Raw genomic sequence first — 23,432 nt, 5'->3', positions numbered from 1 at the left:
ACTTAAGAAAACAAAAAAATAAAATCAGTCTTTATTTATCCAGGACAGCATTTGTTTGAGAGCCAAAGCTTAAGTCTCTTCTAGTGTTATGTGTCTCTAATTTTATCAACAAACTGTGTGCCAATTCTAATTGCTTCATGGTAATCCAGATTAAAATCATATTTCTATTAATACTGAGGATTTACCTAAAAGGCTTAAGGGATTACATGTGGAAATGCAGCAAAGATTGAGGAATAAACCAGTAACTTCCATTAAGATACAATTGATTTTTAAAATAAACCAAAAAAATGTAAATTTACATTTTCTTATCAGCAACAAACATTTTCTAAGCACGTACTGTTTACAAATCACCATATAAAGTGCTTTATGGAGGCAAGTGATAATGATACTGCCTCATGAGTCACCAGAGTTGGGAAGGCCAGTGCAAAAGTAAAAACAAGAAACAACACAAGTTAGAGTGTTCACGTACAATGCAATAGATCCTACTGCTTCTCAAAAGTACTCTTTACATTTTCTCTCATGCACAAGGGAGCCAGTCCACACATCCTTGGATAGTCTCCTTCAAGTAACCTCTCTGACTAAGCCATGGAAAGAGGAAAGTTTTGTTTCTTTTTTTTTCGTTCTGATTTTCTTACTTTAATGGGCTGTATTAGAAAAATGTAAGCAACCATGAGAGCAAAGCGATCTCTTCATGTATTTTCTTAGTTTTTAGAGTTTAGAGTATCAGTTACTCTCCTTTGAAGAAAAATATTATGGCTCTTTGATTATCACTGCATAACTAAGGACCCTTAAATATAATGGTTTAAAACAACAATCATTTATTATTCTTTCACTGTTCTGTGGGTTAATTGGACTCTGCTGGGCCATTCTTTTGCTCCATGTGGTGTTGATTGGAGCTATAGTGATCATGATGTTCTACTGGCCTGGGATTGTCAAGACGGTTTGCACCCATAGCTGACATTTGATGTTGGCCTACCTGTTGGGGCTATTAATTGGAATATCTTAGTTTTTTCCCATTGTGGACTCTCATGCGGCTTGGGCTTCTCTATGACAGAATAGTCCCAAGAATGTTCCAAAAGTGTGATAGCAGAAATCTGCAGATCTCCTTAGCCTGAGCCTGGGAAGTGACTCGGTCTCTTCCACCATGTGAGGAAAGTTTTGTTTCTTTTTTGCACTATCTTCTGTTGGAATGTTTCTTTCTCTGCCCCTAGGACCAGGGCTATTAAAAACAGGGAGGTCCTAGGTGTGGGACTTCTCAGATGACACTCCTGAGTTCCAAAGAAGGGAAACTCCCTGGAAGGGGCAGTGTTGTGGGTAGTAAACAGGTCGGCTGTGGACGCAGACACCGGTGTAGCTCTTCACTCCCAAAGTGAGCAGATGTTGTCATGAGGTCAGGGAAATTCCATGTCACAACAGAACTTGGGTAAATGGTAGCCTGGCTCATTCCTGGTCTTGGAACTCCTGGCACAAACCTCCAGTTCTCTGCCTGGCACCTCTCTTTTCCCACCTGTCACCTGTATGAAAAAGTACAAAGTACTTTAAAGCTTCCTTTTTTTCTTTTTCTTTCTCCACTTGACTTTTATTATTTTTTTAACTAACATATAATGTATTTTTTGTTTCAGGGGTATAGGTCTGTGATTCATCAGTCTTACACAATTCACAGCACTCACCATAGCACATACCCTCCCCAGTGTCCATCACCCAGCCACCACATCTCTCCCACCCCCACCACTCTAGCAACCCTCAGTTTGTTTCCTGAGATTAAGAGTCTCTTATGGTTTGTCTCCCTCTCTGGTTTCCTCTTGTTTCATTTTTCCCTCCCTTTTCCTATGATCTTCTGTCTTGTTTCTCAAATTCCTCATATCAGTGAGATCATATGATACTTGTCTTTCTCTGATTGACTTATTTCACTCAGCATAATACCCTCTAGTTCCATCCATGTCGTTGCAAATGGCAAGATTTCATTTTTTGATGGCTGCATAATATTCCTATATATATATATATATACATATATATATGTATATACATATATATACCACATCTTCTTTATCCATTCATAAAGCTTTCTATTCAAAACTACCCATCCATCTTCTTAATAATTATACAATTCCAGCAGGACAATACTGCTGACATTCTATATCTAACTTTTCATGTGTCCAAATCACAACTGCAGCCCTACATACAAAAGGCATAGCGCTTTTAAATCTTTTCTGAACGTGCTGATGCCCGACAATAGCTCCAGTTTCCTTTTCTCATTAGCTCTCAAATGCTGGACTGAAAATAATTCCATCTAGTAAGAAAGAGCCCTCGATGAGGAATCAGGATACCTGGATTCTAGTTCTAAACCTGTCCCTACCCATCTGGAGAAGCTCAGTAAGTCATCCCATTTCTCCTGAGTCTGTTTCTTAGTTCATTATGGAGCTAGGAGATGAGACTGCCTTAGCTAAAGAGTAATCCAGAACAAGGTGAGCAGGGTAGCAGATTGGCTCTTTTTAAAACTGTGGGATAAGCTGGGAGGCAAAGCATAGTCCAGAACCAAAATCAAGACCAATCACACAGGGTGCTGAGTAAAAAACTGGGTCATTAAAGCCAGAAAGACCCCAAAATTAAGCTTCATGACACACGTGTGAAATTCCATGGCAGAGCAGTTAATTTTAGGTGTTTTTTTTTTTCCTCTCTGCAGGAAGAACAGGAGTGTTTTTCTCTATGCAGTGTCTCTATGATTACTGCCCTTGACTCGGTGTGGTTCTGGTAGGGATGCCTAATACTTCATCCCAACTGAAAAATGGGTACATAACCCACATCGGGTCACTTAGTGTCCCTCTTGCTAAGAATTTAAATCTGGGGCAGAAAAAATTCCAGCAGCAGAAGGCAACTGGACTTGAGTCAGCAAATGGTAACATCTCAGTTCTCCTGTTGTGAGACCCTCTAGAGCTGCCCCTGTAAAGCATTTCCTTTATCAGGTCTCAGTACCCTTAAAAAAAAAATTTTCTTTTTTTCTCAAGTGGGCATTCAGTTTTTCTTGTTTCCACAAAGCGAAAAAAGTGTATCCTCAAACACTTAGAATTCAAATAGGCATAAGTAAAAAACTTTGGTCTTCACGGGCAGCCGAACTCCTCCAGAGAGCGGCTAGGAGCAGGAAGGACATATATTGGAGTCTGCACTTGGAAATGGGAGTGGGAGGGGGCAGGAGCGGGTAGTCAGTGGACTGTTTCTCATTGAGAAATGAGCTGATTATGCCAGATTATTTCTAACTCTAACATCCTATGATTCAAAGTAATCAATTCCATGGCCCAAATGATTAGTGCGATGTTTAAGTGGGATGGAGAGAGAGAAAAGGCTTTGTCTTTTTCTTTTTTAGTCTTTCTATTTTTGGCAAGGGCTTAGTGGACGGAAGTATTCAGAAGTATAGGGTGACACATGAATCCAAGCAAGCACTGTAATTCCGGACTGTAAGCGCAGAGGTGACAGAACCCTGGTAATAACACTCACATGACATTGTTCACATATCTCACAAATTAATCCGCCAAATCATTAGGTAAAGCCCAGTTTTATCGCTAAATGTATAGATTTATCCTTGGACAGTTCTGTGTGTGTGGCAAAGTCTTGGTGTTTTCCTTTTCTAGGAATATTCCTTGATGTTAACATCAGCTTGTACTTTTGGGCTACGGTGACACAGAAAGTCCTTCATTCATCTTGAAATTTCCTCCAATTTTTCTTGTATGCTACCAAGGAGTATATTTGCTTGGCAACAGAAACACAAATACACCATTGGTTGTTTTGCTGGCCTGTGAACCTTTTGAGGGGTTTTATGGCTTAGCTGTTCTAGAAGGGATGACACCAATACACACGAGTACCATGTTAAGCATGCTTCTGCCTCAGAGCCTTTGCATTTTCTGTTCTGTTAGCCTGAAACACTGTTGGAGGGGGTTATCAAGAAGACATTACCACCAGTTGACCTATGAGCTGGACCTGGGCAATTGGAGGCTCCCCACCCTCTCTCCCCTGTTCTTGTCACAAGCAAGGCTTGGGACTGCCTAGAAAATGTTCTTTTTCCATTAAAACGGGAATCAGAAGTCATGGCGTCTGATGCAGCTGTCAACTTAATCATGTTGTCTCAGGCCTGTGAAGATTTAGTTTCCCTTGGCTGCTGTACCAAATAAGAACAAATTCAATGGCTTAAAACCATACACATCTCTTCGCTTACAGTTCTGGAGGTTAGAAGTCTGAAATCAGTTTAACTGGCCAGATCAAGATGTCTTCAGGACATCAAATGTTCTCACTGGAGTTTCTAGGGGAGAATCTGTTTCCTTGACTTTTGCAGCATTCCTGGACTCATGGCCTCCTCCTTCATCTTCAAGCAGGCAAGGCAGCAGCTTGCCTCAGTGATGACACCACTTTATTCTGTGTCAGATCATCCTCTGCCTCCTTCTTATAAGGAAACTTGTGACCACACTTAGGGCCCACCAAGATAATCTCATTGCAAGAGCCTTAAATCGATCACACCTGTAATGTCTCTTACAGTTAAGATACTTTCTCAGATTACAAAAATTAGGACCTTGATGTCTTTGGGGACATTATTTAGCCTACCACACCCCTAGATCTTAGTTGTCCTATGTGTTAAGTGTAGGAAGTTTGCTGCATGATCGATTATTCATGAGTATATGAGCCTCCTGTCTGTTCTGTTGGATTCTGAGTTGGAAGATGAAAAATTAATTAGTCACTCACATGCAAAGTAACACTATTAGTTGTACATCTTGGGCACCAACCAGAACCGTAATTTCGGGGGTGGAGGTGGGGGCTGGCAAGGGAGCAGGGGTGGGATGTTGTTATTCACATGAATCATATTTCACTTGTCATCTGGCTCAACCAACCAGTTAAAAACAAAGATGGCCTTGTAGCAGGAATTGGTACAGAAATGAGCTGGGTGAGTTCAGTTTCAGCATCTTGAGATTACAGAGTCACTCTTCAGATGAACAGCAACTGCTCCAGTCTTTAAAGGGCAGCAAACCAGTGAAAGGAAAGCCTGTGAGCAGTGAAGTGTGCAAAGAGGGTGAGACACAATTTCAAGAGCTTTTTGAGCATGAAATGTTTAACAGCCATATTATGACTTTATTGCTCAAGTTCAGTGAAAACAAATAATAACAAATTTACCAAATGTAAAACCACCCAAAAGTCTGTACTTTTTTCTCTTTCACAGCTCTTTTAATATTACTATTACTTCATAGTCATATTTTAAAAGAGTAATCCTTGTTTTTGGTGAGATGCTCTTAGAATGTTAAGATATATAGAATTTGCTTCAGCATAACTGGGGAGGTGGGAAAATGAAAAAGTATATAGAAGAAATTAGATTGGCTATGAATTGATGATTACTGGTACAGGGTGATGGGTACAAAGTAGTTCATTATACTAAACTCAGCATATTTAAATATGTGTGAAATTTCCATGATCAAAAGTTATTTTTAAACAGGTTGCCACTCGTTTTTAACAGAGCCACAGGCTAAATAATAAGGTTCTCTCTTGTTTGCATCAGCATGTATGATTTCTTACAGAAAACACGGTCAAGGTCCTTATCAAAAGGTAGCTAGCTAGGTACATGAATTACTTTTTCAACAAAAGCAAAAACCTCCTCTATTAGTTTACTTGATGACACTATGAGATTTGTAGACAGGACTGATATTTTTAGCTTTCTCTGGAAGCAGAATTGCTGCTGTGTCTGGTGCCATGGGGTTGGGGACCTGTAAGTCAACATGATCGCATGGATACATTCTGAGCTTCCATTTAGTCAAAAGCTCTAAAAGAGATTACCTACACCAAGAGTGGCATGAGAATATTAAAACAGATAACTACATTTCATGCTCCACCCTCTCAATCACAAATCCTACTGTCTAAGCTGCTGTTGTATTCATCCAGTGTAAGTGGAAGGTATATCTAACAGTGTTCTTCCACAGATCTCTGATTAAACAGTATCTCTAAGAAAAATGGACAAAAGGACCTTACCTTCCACATGGACAATGATAGCAGGATCTTACCTGGCTCCTCTCTTCCAAACCACCCTTTATGTAGATGTCAATCATTTTTTCTAAAACAGGCCTATGACTCTCTAAATTCAATTCAAGAGACCTTCACACATAGAGAAAAGAAAGACCAAACTCCATATTCCATCATTTAAAGACCTCTACCAGCTGGCCTGTGTTGACTTCAACAATACCTTTACCTTATTCTCTGTGCCTCTTTCTTCCTAATCACCCTTTTTTTTTAAATTTAATCCCTGATGGCATATGTTTCGATTCTTTGAACTGATTATGAATCTTGCCAGTTCCCTCACTTATAAGTTGAATGAGATCATTTGTATGTGTTTTTATCTTTGTATGGGTTGTGATTTCCTTTTTTTTAAAATTATATGCATTTTTTTCAGGGCTACAGGTCTGTGATTCATCAATCTTACACAATTCACAGTGCTCACCATAGTACATACCCTCCCCAATGTCCATCACCCAGCCACCCCATCCCCCCCATGCCCCTCCACTCCAGCAACCCTCAGTTTGTGTCCTGAGATTAAGAGTCTCATGGCTTGTCTCCCTCTCTGGTTTCATCTTGTTTCATTTTTTCCTCCCTTCCCCTGTGATCCTCTGTCTTCTTTCTCAAATTCCTCATATCAGTGAGATCATATGATACTTGTCTTTCTCTGATTGACTTATTTCGCTTAGCATAATACCCTCTAGTTCCATCCATGTCATTGCAAATGGCAAGATTTCGTTTTTTGATGGCTGCATAATATTCTGTTGTATATATACCACATCTTCTTTATCCACTCATCAATTGATAGACATCTAGGCTCTTTCCATAGTTTGGCTATTGTGGAGATTGCTGCTATAAACATTGTGGTGCATGTGCCCCTTCGGATCCCTACATTTGTATCTTTGGGGTAAATACCCAGTAGTGCAATTGCTGGGTCATAGGGGAGCTCTATTTTCAACTTTCTGAGGAACTCCATACTATTTTCCAGAGCGGCTGCACCAGCTTGCATTCCCACCAACAGTGTAGGAGGGTTCCCCTTTCTCTGCATCCTCGCCAACATCTGTTGTTTTCTGATTTGTTGATTTAAGCCATTCTGACAGGTGTGAGGTGGTGTCTCATTGAGGTTTTGATGTTGAGTGATGTTGAGCACTTTGATTTTCTCCTTTTACTGGCAAAATCTTTGTGTGACTGCATGTATGTTTCCCCCTACCCTCTTGTGTTTTTGTTTCTACTAAGTTCTTTCCGTTCATTGTCCCATGTGATAACACTACATTGCAGTACTGTCATTCCTGGTCACAAGGATTTGACTTTGACTTTATCCTTTAACAGTACTTTAACAGTGTTTTGGCATGTTGTCAGGTACTTGCCATACTGAGTGAGATGTGAGGGGAGGATGCAGTCTTTGAAGTCTCCTGGGTTTGTGTCTTCAAGGGTGGGAGGCATACCTTCCTTGGGCTCTGGGATTGCCTGGGTCCACTGCCACCCACTTCATGCTCAACCCTACTCTCAGGCTACCTGCTATGTTTTATTCTTTTTCTATTGCTGCATAGCTAGTAACCACAAACTTAGAGCCTTAAGACCATATCCATTTATTATCCCATAGTTCTGTAGGTCAGAAGACTAGGCAGGCTTGTCTGGGTTCTCTGCTTGGGGTCACTGGGCATCATAGAATTCTGCCTATCACAGCTGCCTCCCTGTCTGGGCTAACAGTGGCACATCCAACAGAAATGAGACTCAGTAAGGGGTTGTGTGCACTCAAGTTTAGGGGGAGGTATGGAATTCCTAGAGACAGAGGAAGGGAGAAGCTAGCAAAAAAGGAGACAATCAGGATATAAAGAGCACAAACTGACAATAAGAAAGTGCTCCCAAAAGTTTATGGGCAAGGATATTTCATATACCTTCTAGGGTATCCACCATTTTATAAACAACAGGCTAAATGCACCCTCTATGATACCTCTAACATGGGTAAAATACTAGACTATTGTAGTAATGTATTAATGAAATAAAGTATCTGAAAAAACTAATTACTATAAAGTGCTAACCAAACCTAAAGTTATTGCTATTAAAATATTTCATATTATATTAATATTTTCAATATATAAAAGAATAGCTAACAGTTCTTGTATGTTTATTATATGTCAGGTCCCGTGCCTTCACATTGCTTATGTCTCTCAGCAATCCTGTCAGGTGAATAGTATTGTTATTCCCATTTTACAGGTGAGGAAACTGATTAAAAGAAAAATTTACGGACTTACCCGGAAATCATGCGGTCAGGAAGATAGAACCAAGATTCAAATGCAGGGCTGTCTACTGCCAGTCATTCATAAGCATTATATTAATCTATGGATGTTAAAGAGTCAGAGAAAGTTACAATCAGAAAGAAAGGGCCAGACCTGAAGACAGACAGATGGGGAGAACAAACATGGCCCTACCTCTGGAGTTACTGAGTTGGGCTCACTAGCTAAGGTAAACTGCTCCGGTGACAATTTGCTTTTTACAGCTTTTAAGGAGAATGTCTGGAATTCTCTGTTTCACATTCTCTGTTTTCATAATCTTGGAAATAAAAATTAGTTCTTGAGGATTTGCTTGTTATTTATGACTGCACCTTTTTTTTTTTTTTTCCTGGCCAAATTGTCAGGGGTAACTTCCGTAGCTGGGGCTAAGATGGATAATTATTGTACTGATTCAATTGCGACGGACAGAACAAAATGACCTCATTAGAATCAACCCCAAACCTAGCCATGAGGAAACATTCCATAGCTCCATAAAAAGCAAGATCATGGGGTTGTGGAGGGGTTGATACACTATGAAAGCAATCTGATGCAGGGAAAACTGGAGAGGAACAAGGAAACAGCAAGTGACAAATGGGGATGGAGAGCAAGGGGAAATGGTGGACTGGAAAATAAACACTATTGGAAATGTGGCTATCTGTTTGGGGGAAAAATATGGATCCTTATATCACAGCGTGATTTTAAATGTCACTCCGTACATAACTAGATCTGTCTTGTCCCTATTATATTTATTGTTTGATTTACCTATTTGTATCAGTATCACACTGTAAGATATAAGAATGGGTTCTGCTATCTTATAGGGTAAGTCCTCCCACACTGCTGTTTTTTAAAAATGTACTGGTTCCAAAGCAATCTTGAGAACAAAGCTGGAAGCATCATGCTCCCTGATTTCAAACTATATTACAAATCTATAGTAATTAAAATAGTGTGGTATTGGCATAAAAACAGACATGCTGATCAACAGAACAGAATGGAAAGCTCAGAAATAAACCTGTATTAGATACTTCCTCTTATATATATGTATTATGTACTATATATAATTACATATATTACATATTTTTTATACTTTTAAACTGTGAAACCCATTAATTACTATCATCTCAATTTGAAGATGAGGAGAGTAGTTTCAACCAGAGTGAGTGACTTTCACAAGGATCCACTTCTGGCAGAAGGTACGTGTCTAGGGCTTGGACTCCAGCTCAGAGGCTGTCTTTGAGTTTATTTGATATTTACTTGACATTTGTTTAGTATTTAGTATGTACCAGGCTCTGTTCAACATGATGAATACAGCAGTGAACAAAATAGACACAAATTTCTGTCCTCATAGAATTTATATTCTATTATATTGGCAGGATCCTGGGTTTATTTCATTAGTATCCTAAGATATTTAGTAATACATACCCATCATAACACTCCATTCAGAGAGATGCTTAATTCTGAGCAGCATCCTGATTATACTTTCCTTGGGGACCTGACTTCAACCATTAACAGAAGCCCAGGAGAATTCCGAGCCCAGACTTCCTGTTACTTTGCATATTTTGACAGGAAGAGCTGGAAGTCTGCATTTGTGATTTGGGTTTTATTTCCATGATGACTCCCAAGTGATGACAGCTAACTGTGCATTCCCAATGGGAGTACCTCCGCTTCTGTTCTGCTTTTTTGGGGACTTGAGCAGCACGAGGCCAGAACCAGGCAATAATGTAGCTGGCACAGGTTGGACACTCCTGAAACACTGGATCCAAATTCTACGTATATGTGCGAATTCAAAGAATCCTTTCATTCAGTAATCTCCACAGCCCCCTACACTTCCTGTAACTTCTGTCACACGTTACTTACACGCTGCTAGCTGAATGTCTAACATGCTACTGTGAGTATGGTAAAATTTCTATGAAAACGAATTTTTTACTTTCAAAATATTTTAACAGGCAGTGAGTAGAAAGTGCTACCAAAACTGTTGAAGCTCCTGGACATAATGAGCGAGAGGAAAATTTCTTGGCATCCACAGAACTATGAATATTTGGGCTATAAAGCACATTGATATAGGCACGCTTAAGTCTCAAAGATGGAAATCTTGGAGCAGCCTGCCACCTTCAGGATAACTTCCCAACTAACTCTACCAGAGAAAACTGGCTTTAACTCTATGAATTTCAAAGACCAATCCCAGTAAAAACACGTTTCATGATAATCAATGGTGGAAGCTATGTTCCTTGCGTACTTTGGCTAGGATTAAGTGTTGTATTTAATAATTACATCAGTTTTCTTTAAATAAAATTTCCCCTTTCTTTGATTCTTTTTAAAAAATTATTTTTATTCAATTATCTTTACATCAATTCTTTCCTTGCTTTTCACTGGTTAAAAACAAACAACCAACTTAATTTTCCTCAGGAGAGCTGAGAACACTAAAAACAGATCTTACAGCCACAGTCTGTGGAAAATATGGTAACTTTGGAAACGCTGCTACTTCCTCGTGAGTCCTTTTTGTGGATTAATGACATTTCTAAAGAATCATAAATAGAAGGAACAACACAGTAATCTGCTTAGAAATGGGGAGCCGGAGGAGGCAGAGAGAGAGAGAAAATGTGTGACACTGGTGTTTTTTTCTAATATCTTACTGGCTATTCCTTTCATTAAGTTACAGAGAAGTCTCCCTGACTTAAAAAGAATGAGAAAGGCAGGACGAATGAAAAATAGGCTAGGGAATGATGCAGTGACTCAGAACTTAATAGTATACAGAAATAACACAAATTGGTATCAAAAATAAACAGAAGAGAAAGGACAACACGACTAAAACCGATACTGATGCAGGAAAGAACGTCAGGGTTCCGAGGGCCAAGAAAGAATTCTTGAGACGTCTTGGTGCCAAAAGGTGATTTTATGAACGCATGGGGACAGGACCTGTGGGCAGAAAGAGCTGCTGCACCGGGGTCATGGCTGATTATGTACTTTCAGGTTGGGAGGGGGTTAGGGATCGCGTAAGTCTCTAAGGAATTTTGGAAGCAAGGTTTCCGGGACCTTGAGGGGGCTAGCTACTGTTGGGGAAAGGTCATTGATTACCGTCTAATAAAGCCTTAGTCACGAGACCCTTCAGATGTATATCGGTGGGCCATACGCTTGCGGGCTGATTGCCAACATGCATCTTGGGGGGGGTTAGAGATAAAGGAAGTTTCCAAAGGAAATTTATACGTTAAAGTAGACGTACAGGATCCTGGGGGTGGGGGGAGGGGTTCAGGCTAGGATTGCCTTTTGCCCTTAGCAAAGTATTAACAGGGAGGCAGTTGAGTCCCTAGAGGCATGTCACTCCGCCTGTTTCAAGGACTTGTCCGTGGGCTCTAGGGCGTAAGGAAATTTAATAATTTTTCTTTTGCCTTTGTTTCCCACATCAATACAATCAAGTCAAATTGCCTTAGGAGAGCAGAATGTAAAAGATCTAGGAAAAAGAGAACAAGGTAGTCCAGAAAGCCATCAGGCAAGGGCACAGGAACATAGAGGGCATTTAAATATAAAAGAGTGAGAACAGATACTCATCGCGAAAGAATGCACTTTCTTTTTTTGGAGATTTACTTCTTTAAGTCATCTCTGCACCCAACCTGAGGCTCGAACCCACAACCCTGAAATCAAGAGACCCACACTGCACCCTGGAAGCCAGCCAGCGCCCCCAAAGAATACACTTTCATTATTTTCCTTTCAGGAAACAGGAAAGGGCGATTTTAGGACCTTCCCTTATCCTGGTGCACTTAGTTCCATTTTTATTGGCTTTTCTTTGGCTACATTGACCTATGAAAGGATTTCAAGGTCAGTTTCCTTACGACTTTGATTCTCTACTCAGCCGGCAACTTCAGGATCACGTGGAAAGCTTGAACCAACGGCGGTGCTCACTCCGGAGGAATTAAATCCCAAAGTCTGCGGTGAAGCCTAACCTGGCACTGTTTTAAAGCTTCCCGCCCGAGTGCGCGAGTCTGCAGGGGTGAGAACCACCGCGGGTCGGAGCCTAAGCCCCGCCTCCTCTCGCGGGAAGCAACCAAAGTTGGGCGCAAACCTCGCGCCCACAAGGGAGGCGCTCCCTTTGACACACTCAGGGCGGAGACGCGGCGTGCGCCCTCCCGACCGCTAGGGGGCGAGCCGCGCGCATTTAGCGCACATTTTCCGGCGTGTAGCCGGGTCGACCCCACGGTGCGCATGCTCGATGCGTCCCGGAGGTCGCCAGCGCCGGTGTTTTCCCACGTGCAGCGTGAAGCAGAGGACGTCATGTTGTAAGGAGATGGGGGCCTCGGTGTCTCGCGCAATCAGGAATTTCAACCTAGAGAACCGGGCGGAACGGGAAATCAGCAAGATGAAGCCCTCTCCCGCTCCCAGGCACCCCTCCACCAAGAGCCTCCTGCGAGAGCAGATGAGCTGTAAGTGGTGCAAGGGCACGTCGGAACTCCGCGCGCGGGCTCCCGGGGCGGGCTGGGCGCAGGGGGGTCTTGGTCCCGTGGCAGGGGTGACCGGGGTCGGCGGCAATGACCCGTCAGCCGAGCGCGGCGAGGTGGAGCCCCCAGGCCGTGACATTGAGAGAGTCCCAGTGCGCCTGCGGTGGAGTGACGGCTCAGCCCACTTGATAGTTCCGGAGACGGCGGCCGCTGCCCCAGCTGTCCCGGCCCTTCGAGGCTCTTATCTTTACTGTCTACCACCGCCTTGCTGCAGGGAATCCCAAAATGGAAGGCCTCATGTTCTTCGGAAGTGCACTATGGGTGTCTTCACAGAACGATGGACGCCGAGCCCGACCTAGCATTTTGATTGACATGTACAATACTTCCCGTATTGTCCGAGTGATTGTTTATTAAACAAAAAATTAAAAGTGGCTGTCTTGCGTTGTGTTAGGATCTTAGTGGAAATTTTCTTTGGTTTTAATATTGTGACATTCTTTTTCTTTCCATAGGCCATCCAGAAATTAAGGGAGAAATTGCTAGAAAAGATGACAAACTGCTGTCGTTACTAAAAGATGTGTATGTTGATTCCAAAGATCCGGTGTCTTCTGTGCAGGTAGTGTGTGTTTTAATTCAGATAAGTAATTTAACTTTTTTGTGCTCCAGGAAAACGATTAAGAGAAGTGTGGTAGGTAGTAAAAGAGAGTGAGTGCTCTGCACGTTTAAAACTGTCAGTGTAGTTGTGACCAGATTACAGTGCATTGGCAAAACTTAAGCATAGTGGTGATATTATTTCACAATTTATAGGATTTGATAAAGTACTTCTAGTGGTTGTCATTTGAATCACCAAAGGAAGGCTTTAATACTATTTTCTTATCCTTCAGTGTTTTGTTCTAATCTGAGGGATTCCTTTAGTGTTGTGTTGTTGGTGTTTGTTTTTTTGTTTTTGTTTTTTAAAGATATATTCAGTTAGGAAATGTAAAAATTGGGAGATGACGGAATACACTGGGAATCGGAACCTATATGTAAATCTGTATATAAACACCACGCACAAGTGCTTTGTATATAGTTATGAACAAAGCAGACCTACTCTTTGCTCTCAGTGCTTAGAATATTGTGAGGGACACAGATTAAACAGATGAGCAGCCATAAGTACATAATTACTGATACATCTGTGAAGGACAAGTAGAGGGACCTGTTTGTGATTGGATGGGGTGGCTTCTGAGAAAGTGACATTTAAGCCCCAGCCTGAAGGATGAGTCAGAGTTAACTAGATGAGTTTGTTGGGGCAGGCAGGTTCTAAGTAGGGAGAAGAGTTTGATTAAAGGAGAGAGAAGTGCCAATGACAACTTCCAGATTGCTTTCCATTCTAAAGTTCTCTGGTACTCTGTCTACATAGGCAATACTGTTTGCACAGGTAGAGTTATTAATATAATTTTCATTAGATAAGTGAAATAAAGTTCATGTAAAATAAGGTTTGTGAGTTGTTGCGTATAATAGCAATTATAGGGTTCATTTATCACCAGATGTTCCCATAAAAAAGAAGTGTTGCTGTTCATGTTCTTTGTGTTGAGAATACTTCCATCAATAACAGGTGTTGAATAATACTTCCAACTGTTGTTTCTCATGCTATACTAAATCATGCATTCAAAAATTGGCCCTTGGGGAGTGAAAAAAATTTAACAGTTTTTACAAATACAGTTACATAGATACAATACATAGAGAGATACACAGTGGTATTAAAATTTTATGGGGGGTATTAGGAAAAGTCTGAAAAGACGCATGGGGGAACGACAATGAAAAAGTTGAAGTACCTGTTTATGTTTTGTCCCCTTTTCTCTTTTGGGTAGTTCCTAGTTTTCTTAATGATTTGTGATGTCTCTATAGACATTAGTGGTATCATGTCAAATAATTTGTTTTTGCGTGGCTTTTTAACTTAATGCTGTTCAGAATTCCGTCAAATATGTTGGCCTTTTTGTTCTTCATGGTATTGGAAGTCTGGACTCAACTCTAACATGAAAACGGTTTTCTGTATTTTCTTTCAGTACTTTTATGACTGTATATTTTATATTAAAGTCTTTATTTGGCAGTAAATGTAGTGTTTGGTGTGTGGAGATCTTTTCTCCTAGATGGTCAGTTGTCTAAATACAATTTATTGAATAACCCAGTCTTTTCTCCACTCACTTAAAATGCTAATACATACAAGTCTGTTTATGAATTCATCAGTTCTAGTTATTTTTCTGTTTTAACACTAGGATCATATTATATTAATTAATGGAGCTTTGTAATGTGTCTTGATATCTTTTTCCCCAAAAGTTTCATGGCTCTTGTCACACTTTTTTTTCCCCTGCAGATGAACTTGAGAATCACATTGTCAGGTTCTTTAATTAGTTAATTAAAAAGATTTATTTGAGGGGCACCTGGTTGGCTCAGTCGTTAAGCATCTGCCTTCGGCTCAGGTCATGGTCCCGGGGTCCTGGGATCGAGCCCCGCATCGGGCTCCCTGCTCCGCGGGAAGCCCGCTTCTCCCTCTCCCACTCCCCCTGCTTGTGTTCCCTCTCTCGCTGTGTCTCTCTCTGTCAAATAAATAAATAAAATCTTAAAAAAAAAAAATCTTTAAAAAAAGATATTTGAGAGCACGCATGCGTGTGCTTAAGCGCAGGGTGGCGGGGGGTGCTGTGTGGGGGAGCTTGGGGGTGGCATTTCTCAATCAGACTCCCCCCTGAGTGCAGAGCTCTATGCAAGGCTCATCTCACAACCCTGAGATCCTGAGCTGAGCCGAAATCAAAGAGTCAAATGCTTAATTGACTGAGCCACCCGGGCGCCCCTCAAATTGTCCCGTTCTTTAATAAGTCTGGTTTGGATTCTGAGTGTAATTGGAATGTGTAGATTAATTTGAGAATTAGCATCTTTGTATTACTGAATCTTTGGGGGATAGAGGGAAAGCTGTTACTGTGGGATCTTTTTTCACCCCAAGTTTTTAAACTATTAATTGCCAGTGTGTCAAAAAGTGAGTGATTTTTGTATTGCAGCTACCCACATTGCGAAGTTATTATTGGTTTTACAGTTGATTCTGTTATTTCTCTGAAGATACTATCATCAGCATAGAATTACAGTTTTCCTTTCTCATATTTATACTACTTTTATGTGTAGCGTTAGCATAGCAGTGAAAGCTGGTATTCTGCCCTCTTCCTTCACACAGGGTGCCTCTGCTGTTTCAGCATTAATTACAATAAAATGGTAAGGTTTCTGATTAAAAAATACCTCTATCACATTTGAGACTTTTATTTTTAATTTGCTAAGAGTCTTAATCAAAAGAGGATGTTGAATTTTATCAAGTTTTTGAGTGTCATAATTTCAGTATTTAATGTTCATCAGAAGGGAAATTTGAATTAAGGTAGATATGGAGTAGAAGAAGGACTACCTGGGGATGTAAAGTTAAGAGAGGCTTTGAGTTTTGGAAAGTGAAGAAGTTGGGAAGAGTGTTTCAAATCAAAGTTAACAGTGTAAAGGTAGGAGTGTGTGATGCCTCTGAGAAGAGTTCATTACAGTCAGGGGAGAGCCTGACAATACGTTTGGGAGAAATGGGGTAGGATGGAGGTAATAGGGACCCAGTCAGGAAGGTCCGTATTTGTTGTGCTAAGGAATTTGCATTTTATCTTGAGGACAGTGGGAAGTCTTTGAAGAGTTTCACATCAGATTGGCTTCAGAATGGGCTGGGAGGGAACAAAATGCATTTCATTCAGTCACAGGACACCATCTGGGAGGCTTTTGTAGCCCTTCCCACAAGATTCATTGGCTTGGACTAGGGTGATGTCATGACGGGGAGAGAAGTGAATGTGGGTTTAAGAGGGACTTAGAAGTCCCTATCAAGGGGCACCTTAACTTCAGTTGGTTAAGCGTCTGCCTTCGGCTCAGGTCATGATCCCAGGGTCCTGGGATCGGGGCCCTCATTGGGCTCCGGGCCCTCATTGGGCTCCCTGCTCAGTGGGGAGCTTGCTTCTGCTTCTGCCTGCAGCTCCCCCTGCTTGTGCTTGCTCTCTTTCTGTGTCAAATAAATAAATAAAATCTAAAAAAAAAAAAAAAAAAGAAGAAGAAGTAGTCATATCAACAGGATTTGGTCCTTGATTGTGAGGGAGAGGGAGATGTCAAGTATAACAGAGGCTTTAAGTTTTGGAATGGAATATGGAGGGAAGTGATACTGGTCACGGGAGATGGAGAATATGGGGATAGAATTGGATTTTCAGAGGAAAGGGTTAAGTTCAGTTTTATGTTGATTTTGAGGTGATCGTAGATTTAAAGAATTTTTTAAAATATTTTTTAAAGTTTTTTATTGAGAGAGAGAACGTGTATGCACATGCGTGTGCAGGGGGAGGGGGAGAGTGAGAGAGAATCCTCAAGCAGACGCCCTGCTGAGTGCAGAGCCCAGTGTGTGGGGCTGGATCTCACAACCCTGAGATCCCAGCCTGAGCCGAAATCAAGGGTTGGATGCTCAACCAACTGAGCCACCCAGATGCCCCATTGAGGTGCTTGTAGAGATTATCCAAGTAAAGATGCCCATTAGACTTTTGGGAATTTAGATCTGTAAGTAAGAAGAAAGGTCTAGGTTTGAGATCACTTTTGGAAGTTATTAACATATAGGTAGTAATGAAGCCCAAGGGGTATGTGGGATTACTTCAGTAGAATGTAAACAGTAAAAAGAGGGCCTGGGCCAGAATTTGGAGCACGCTGACCTTCAGGGGGCAGCTGAAGGAAAACAAGTCTACAAGAAGAAAGAAGGAACCACTGGCGAGACAGATGGAAACCTAGGAGGAGGAGTGTCATGGAAACCAAAGGGAGAGATGATTATGGGTGTGTTGGAGTGGTCAGCAGCATCAGATGCTCTCGTGAGTCATATAAAGCCTAAAAATTGTCCTCTGCATTGAGATCTAATCCTGGATTGGAGATCACAGATATCAATTATCTTGAAGGCTCAACTAAGAAGGAAATTGGCCATAAAAGAAGTGTTGGTTCAGGTTTGGTGGGCATTTTTTTTTTTTTAAGATTTTATTTATTTATTTGACCTAGACACAGTGAGAGAGGGAACACAAGCAGGGGGAGTGAGAGAGGGAGAAGCAGGCTTCCCGCTGAGCAGGGAGCCCGATGGCAGGGCTGGATCCCAGGACCCTGGGATCATGACCTGAGCCGAAGGCAGACGCTTAACGATTGAGCCACCCAGGTGCCCCTTGGTGGGCATTTTTAAAAGGTAGTGACTTATGGCATTTTTATATTTTGACCAAATAGCAGCAGTAGGCAGGGTGCAATTGAAAGAAAAAGGAAAAAGGAATGATCGGCATGGCCAAGTAATGAACAACACACAGAGCACAATGCAGGGATTGCACTTGGTTGGGACAGACAGATGGAAAGATAGGTATGCATATGTTGTTTTGGGTCTGTTGGGTATTGGAAGCACAAGTTTATTTTCTCTCAAGGTGGGATCTCTAGCAATATTTGAATTCATTTAAGGTGTTTGGAGGCATTGAATATGAAATACAAAACTAGGAAATGGAGTGGAGATTTTCGAGTAAGATCTCAGGGCATCAGAATTCTGCCCTTGTAAAGCAGTTTTAATCTAATCCATTCATTTTTGTTTTTTTTTTTTTTAAGATTTTATTTATTTATTTGATAGAGAGAGGGAGAGCACAAGCAGATGGAGTGGCAGGGAGAGGGAGAAGCAGGCTCCCCACTGAGGAAGGAGCCCAACGTGGGGCTCGATCCCAGGACTCTGGGATCATGACCTGAGCCGAAGGCAGCCGCTTAACTGACTGAGCCACCCAGGCGCCCCTTTGTTGTTCTTTAATATACATGAAATAATGCGGTGAGTGGATGGTATACATTCAGTTGTTATTTTCTAGAACGACCTAAATTTCTTAATGGTGATTGAGCTATAGTTATGTAATGGCAGGGGGGCAAAAGTACCATCAAACTATGTGTCATTGTAATGAGAAAATGTAGTTTGGAGAAGCATGTGTAGTATTTATTTGAAGTAGTGGGGATTTGAGAAGCGTGGAAGGAGATGTCAAATCTTTTCTCTCTCTTGTCTTGAAAGACTTTTGTTTTTGTTTTTGATACTAGGTAAAAGATGGTGGAACACGTCAAGAGCCAAAGGAGTTCAGATTGGCAAAAGGCCGTGACTTTAACATGATAAGTATCAAGAACATTCCCAAAGGCAAAATATCCATTGTAGAGGCATTGACACTTCTCAATAATCATAAACTTTATCCGGAAACGTGGACTGCTGAGAAAATAGCAGAAGAGTACTATCTAGAACAGAAAGATGTAAAATCCCTTCTCAAATATTTTGTTACTTTTGAAGTCAGAATCTTGCCTCCTGAAGACAAGAAAGCAATACCATCAAAATGAAGAAAATTTTGAAATTACTTTTCCTATATGTAGTCCCCGTTCCCATGCCCTGTTTAGTTTCTCGTTTTCAGCATGTTAAATTATACAAATTAATGAATGTTTAAAGCTCCCTTCTTGGGAGAGCGTACTATTTATTGGGCTTTGCTGAGTTTTCAGGATTGCTGATCGAATGAATTTTGTTTCTTGTGAAGTTTAATTTGGTTTAGGTATATGTTCATATGTAATATCAGCAAGCCTAATCAGCATATATATAAATTTATGATAAAAAACTTAAAGTGTAATTTTAGGCAAATCATATCATCAGCTTTTAGACTGGTCATATGGCCTCTTGGGAAATGTCCTGAATATTTCATTTAACATTGAAAGTTTCACCGTCCAATTTAGGTGGTTAATTTATTCTTCCTATGGAATTGTGAAAGTAAGAGTTTTCCTAACTCTTAGGACTGTGATCTTTTCTTGTTAGGGAAGGGGAGACTTGACAGCGAGGTAGGATAACAGTATTTCCCAAATGAAAGCAGGCAGGAAAGTGGATACAAAATCAATAGAAAGTACATTTTATTATTACAGGGAATAAGAGCGAGGACTTCTCTTGTTTTGAACTGTTTTATTTAAGTATGGAATAACTTCTTAAAATTATAAAAAGGAATTGGTATTTACATAATTTTAGCAATCTCTGTTTTGACAACAGGTAGATCCAAAAGCTTTCAGAGAGGCAGGTAGTTGTGGGACAGTCACTTCTCTGGATTTAATATAGAAATATAAGAAAATTGTAAAGGGTTAAATCACAGAACCATGGTAAATGAAATTTAGTGACGAATTATATATATGTTTTCTAATTTAAATGCTGGTTGAAAGAGAGGAGAAAATGGCAAGAAGTTTAAAATTTGAACATTGGAAGGGACCTGGGAAATTACTGCTTCATCCATTGGACCAACTTAAAAGAGTACAGTGTGTACCAGTGCTAGGGTCTTGAGTGAGATCATCGAAGTTTAGCTGTGTCGTATTACCACCTGTGGGATCTTGAGTAGATTGTGTAACCTCTTTGAGACTGAATTTCCTCTATGAAATGAGTATAATGCTGCCTTATTTAAATCTAATGGTTACTGTGAGGATAAATGATAATAAAGGACTGAAAGAATATGACTTATTTTTTGCAGTTAAGAACAGAGGGCTGGGGAAGTTTCATGACTTGTTTAGGATTATTATCTCGTTTATGACATAGCTGGGCCCAGAATCTAGGTTTTCAGATTCCTCGTGGCATGTTTTTTTTTGCTGTGCCAAAAAGAAGCTTATTTCAGAAGAGCAGAAAGTGCAAGTTGTAGGAACATTGGAGAATGTGGTAAGAAAAATTCCAGGTTATCTGTGTCTTTCTAAAGGAAGGCAGACATTTGCTACTTCCCAGAGATTCCCTTGGAAATGGTCTGGAAGATGCTGAGGAATTCAGCATGATGATGGAATGAAGCATTTGCAATGCTGAGAAGGGAAAAATGGACTGAGATGGGAATTTTTAAACATGTTTTCAGCAGCAGTTTCTCTATGTGAATAAACTGTACCTTGTTTATTGTGGTTCAAAACAGTTCTTTTAAGAAAACAACTGCATAAAGTTGCATTTTAAAACTCTGGTAAATTAGTCATCAAAACTGCTTTCCTTTGTCAAATAAAGGTCAGTACTTGAATTACTAAGACTGCTATTTCTGAGCCATCTTCCCTATTCAAATCTATACTGTGGTTAGGCTTCTGTAAATCTGGCTGTTATATGGTGTCACATGATCAAATAAAGTACTTCCCAAATCTTTTATTGGTCTCTCACTGCTCTTTATTGTATGGAGAGCGTTTGGGTAGTAGTGATGTCACAGAAAGCATGGAGTTTAGATTCAGAAAACCTGGGTGTAGATCTCAGCATTGCCATTAGCCATGTGATCTCGGAAGTGAAATGGGTAATAATTGAGAACATCTTAAAAGCAATGACTAGGGCGCCTGGGTGGCTCAGTTGGTTAAGTGACTGCCTTCGGCTCAGGTCATGATCCCCGAGTGCCGGGATCAAGGCCCGCACTAGGCTCCCTGTGCAGCGGGGAATCTGCTTCTCCCTCTGACACTCTCCCCTCTCCTCTCTCTCTCTCTCTCTCTCTCAAATAAATAAATAAAATAGTAGGAAGAGAAGTACTATAAACCATATTTTACAGGGGAAATTGAAGCACAAAGATCTAAACTTCAAAGATTACCTAGTAAGTGTTGGAACCCGGATTTAAACCTTAATAGGTTATTTTCAAAACCCTGTGCTCCTAAATGCTCTACTGTGTTACCCCTCTGGGATTGTAAGAATTAAGTGATGGCGCTCAAGGTGCGGGACTACTCCGTGCCCACTGTATATGAGAATCATTGAACAACATGTCTGGGCCCTCTCTGCTGTGACAGACTCGTTTAATAAGATGCCTTTGTTGATGGGCTCTAGGTCAGGGGCGTTTTTAAAAAATATGTAATGACTAGTGTGGCAGCAGACTGTTCAGTGTGAGCTGACCATCTGTGCAGATTGAATAGCCACAGTGTCTGGACATAAGGTTATTGTGAAGAAAAGGAAGGAGCAGGAGATAGGGTGGCTTTGAAGGAGAGAAGCTCTCCAGAGCATGAAGAAGGGAAGAGGAAAGAATTCCTGGAGATGAAAAGATTTGGCATTAGAAAGGTTAGGAGAGGAGGAAGGTTAATTATTGGGTGGGCAGGAGGACTGAGGTCCAGAGAGCCTATAAAAGCTGCCCAAGTGGGTAGATGTGGCAAAGTTCTACAATAAACAGGGTTTCCCTATCATTTATTCCCAAACTGGGACACTTGAAAGTGAAAAGGGCATCAGTTGCATTAGGACAATAGGGGTGATAGCATAAACTGGAATGTCTTAGATAAACTAGGTGTGGTCATCCTAACCACAAAAGGCACTAACCGGAGGTCTTGAAGGACATCTCGCCATTAACCACTCAGGAATGGCCCCTCTCATGGACATCCCCTCCATATCTATTCCATGCCCTTAAACACCCATAATCCCAAGAAAAAGAGGGTGGGGCCCTGGACAATTAGTGGTGGTGTGATTAGGAAGCTTCTGTACCCATAACTGCAGGTATTGAACTGAAGCAGCTTTAAGCACCCTGAACTGGGGCCGTGCTCTAAGATAGTTTGTCGGGGGCAAGTTGAAAATCTGTAAGAAATGGGGCACATATAAAGGATTAAAGGAGCTTTATGCATCTTAAATAGCCATCACTCATTGCTTGATAGCTACTCTATCTTGCTTGTCCTGACAAAGACCAATCCATTAAACACTTTGAGAGAAGGAATATCTGTTTATCTGGATACTCCATTTCTTCTGCTTTAGGAGTAATAGTACTGAGTTACTTGTTAGGAGAAAAGATGAAATATCAGAAGCACTTAGATCTAAATCCCCGTATAAAAACGAAAGCTTTACATTCAGAGCATGTGGGTCACTAATTCCGTGGTCTTTCTTTGCCATTGTTGGTGCTCCAACAGGAGAACTGTGTCTCAGGAACACAGGTGAGTACAGTTGTAGAAGACTAGCTCACAGAGGAACAGAATCCTGAGCCAACAGGAGGTTCTGTAAGTTTTTACTGTGTTGGTATAAAGTATATAGTAGGTAAATTGCTTCCTTTTTGCTTCCTGTGGGGAAAAGAGCAACAGATGGGTGTTATAAAGATGAATTAATTTGGGAACAGGAATTTAGTCAAAATGGGATAAGCCAGGACTTGGGAGTTGAGTAGTAATGCCTGACATGAAAGGAAATAGATCACAGTGCACAGTCTCAATGAGCAGGAAAATTTCTCAGTTGTGCGAGGGAATATAACCTTTGGAAGAGTTCATCTAATTTTGAAAGAGGAAAACCACGACAGTGCTACCTGACTGACCATATAGTCTGCTTATGGGTCCAAAGCGAGTAAGCTAATTAAGAGGATGTAGGTGAAGTGAAGGATTGTTTACTGATAGCCAGACCTGGGAAGAGAGGGGGCCACCGAGGAAAAAAAAAACAATGTTTTATGGATTTCTAAAATAAGCCTCAGGCCTTTCTCTTATTTCAGAAAGAAGTATTGATTAAATTTAATACATGTATGTTTGGTAGTAAAAATTCCGTTTAGAGATAATGATTTTGAGCAATTTTTCTATTTTAGTATAGTTTGAAACACCTAGGTGAAATATCATAGCCAAATTTTTCTTTAAATGTCTTCCTGCATTTTGAGGTAAGCATAATACAAATCGTGCAATAATTTAACTGAACTATGTAATGATTATTTTATTTTAGAATTATCTATAACTTCCA

The 23,432-nt window shown here is 40.7% G+C and overlaps 1 protein-coding gene across 1 annotated transcript; it reads left to right on the top strand.

Moving 5' to 3' along the window:
- The first annotated feature begins 12,486 nt into the window (after positions 1–12,486).
- Positions 12,487–20,915, top strand: NDUFAF4 (NADH:ubiquinone oxidoreductase complex assembly factor 4). The gene is made up of 3 exons (XM_025862837.2): positions 12,487–12,706; positions 13,231–13,334; positions 18,833–20,915. Exons 1-3 carry the CDS (start codon positions 12,496–12,498, stop codon positions 19,118–19,120), a joined length of 603 nt encoding a protein of 200 aa, XP_025718622.1. The 5' UTR covers positions 12,487–12,495; the 3' UTR covers positions 19,121–20,915.
- Positions 20,916–23,432: the final 2,517 nt, after the last annotated feature.

This window comes from Callorhinus ursinus, unplaced genomic scaffold (assembly GCF_003265705.2).
Source record: "Callorhinus ursinus isolate GAN/ISIS: 27379988/994484 unplaced genomic scaffold, GSC_fseal_2.0 scaffold6, whole genome shotgun sequence".
In the NCBI taxonomy this organism is placed as follows: domain Eukaryota; kingdom Metazoa; phylum Chordata; class Mammalia; order Carnivora; family Otariidae; genus Callorhinus; species Callorhinus ursinus.
This window is presented reverse-complemented; position numbering and strand designations above follow the sequence as displayed.

What these genes read in the sequence shown, in the direction of transcription:
- NDUFAF4 (XM_025862837.2), top strand. Translation starts at nt 12,496, where the DNA reads ATGCGTCCCGGAGGTCGCCAGCGCCGGTGTTTTCCCACGTGCAGCGTG. An exon ending in CCTGCGAGAGCAGATGAGCT is followed by an intron (nt 12,707 to 13,230) that starts GTAAGTGGTGCA and finishes TTCTTTCCATAG; the next exon opens with GCCATCCAGAAATTAAGGGA. An exon ending in ATCCGGTGTCTTCTGTGCAG is followed by an intron (nt 13,335 to 18,832) that starts GTAGTGTGTGTT and finishes TTTTGATACTAG; the next exon opens with GTAAAAGATGGTGGAACACG.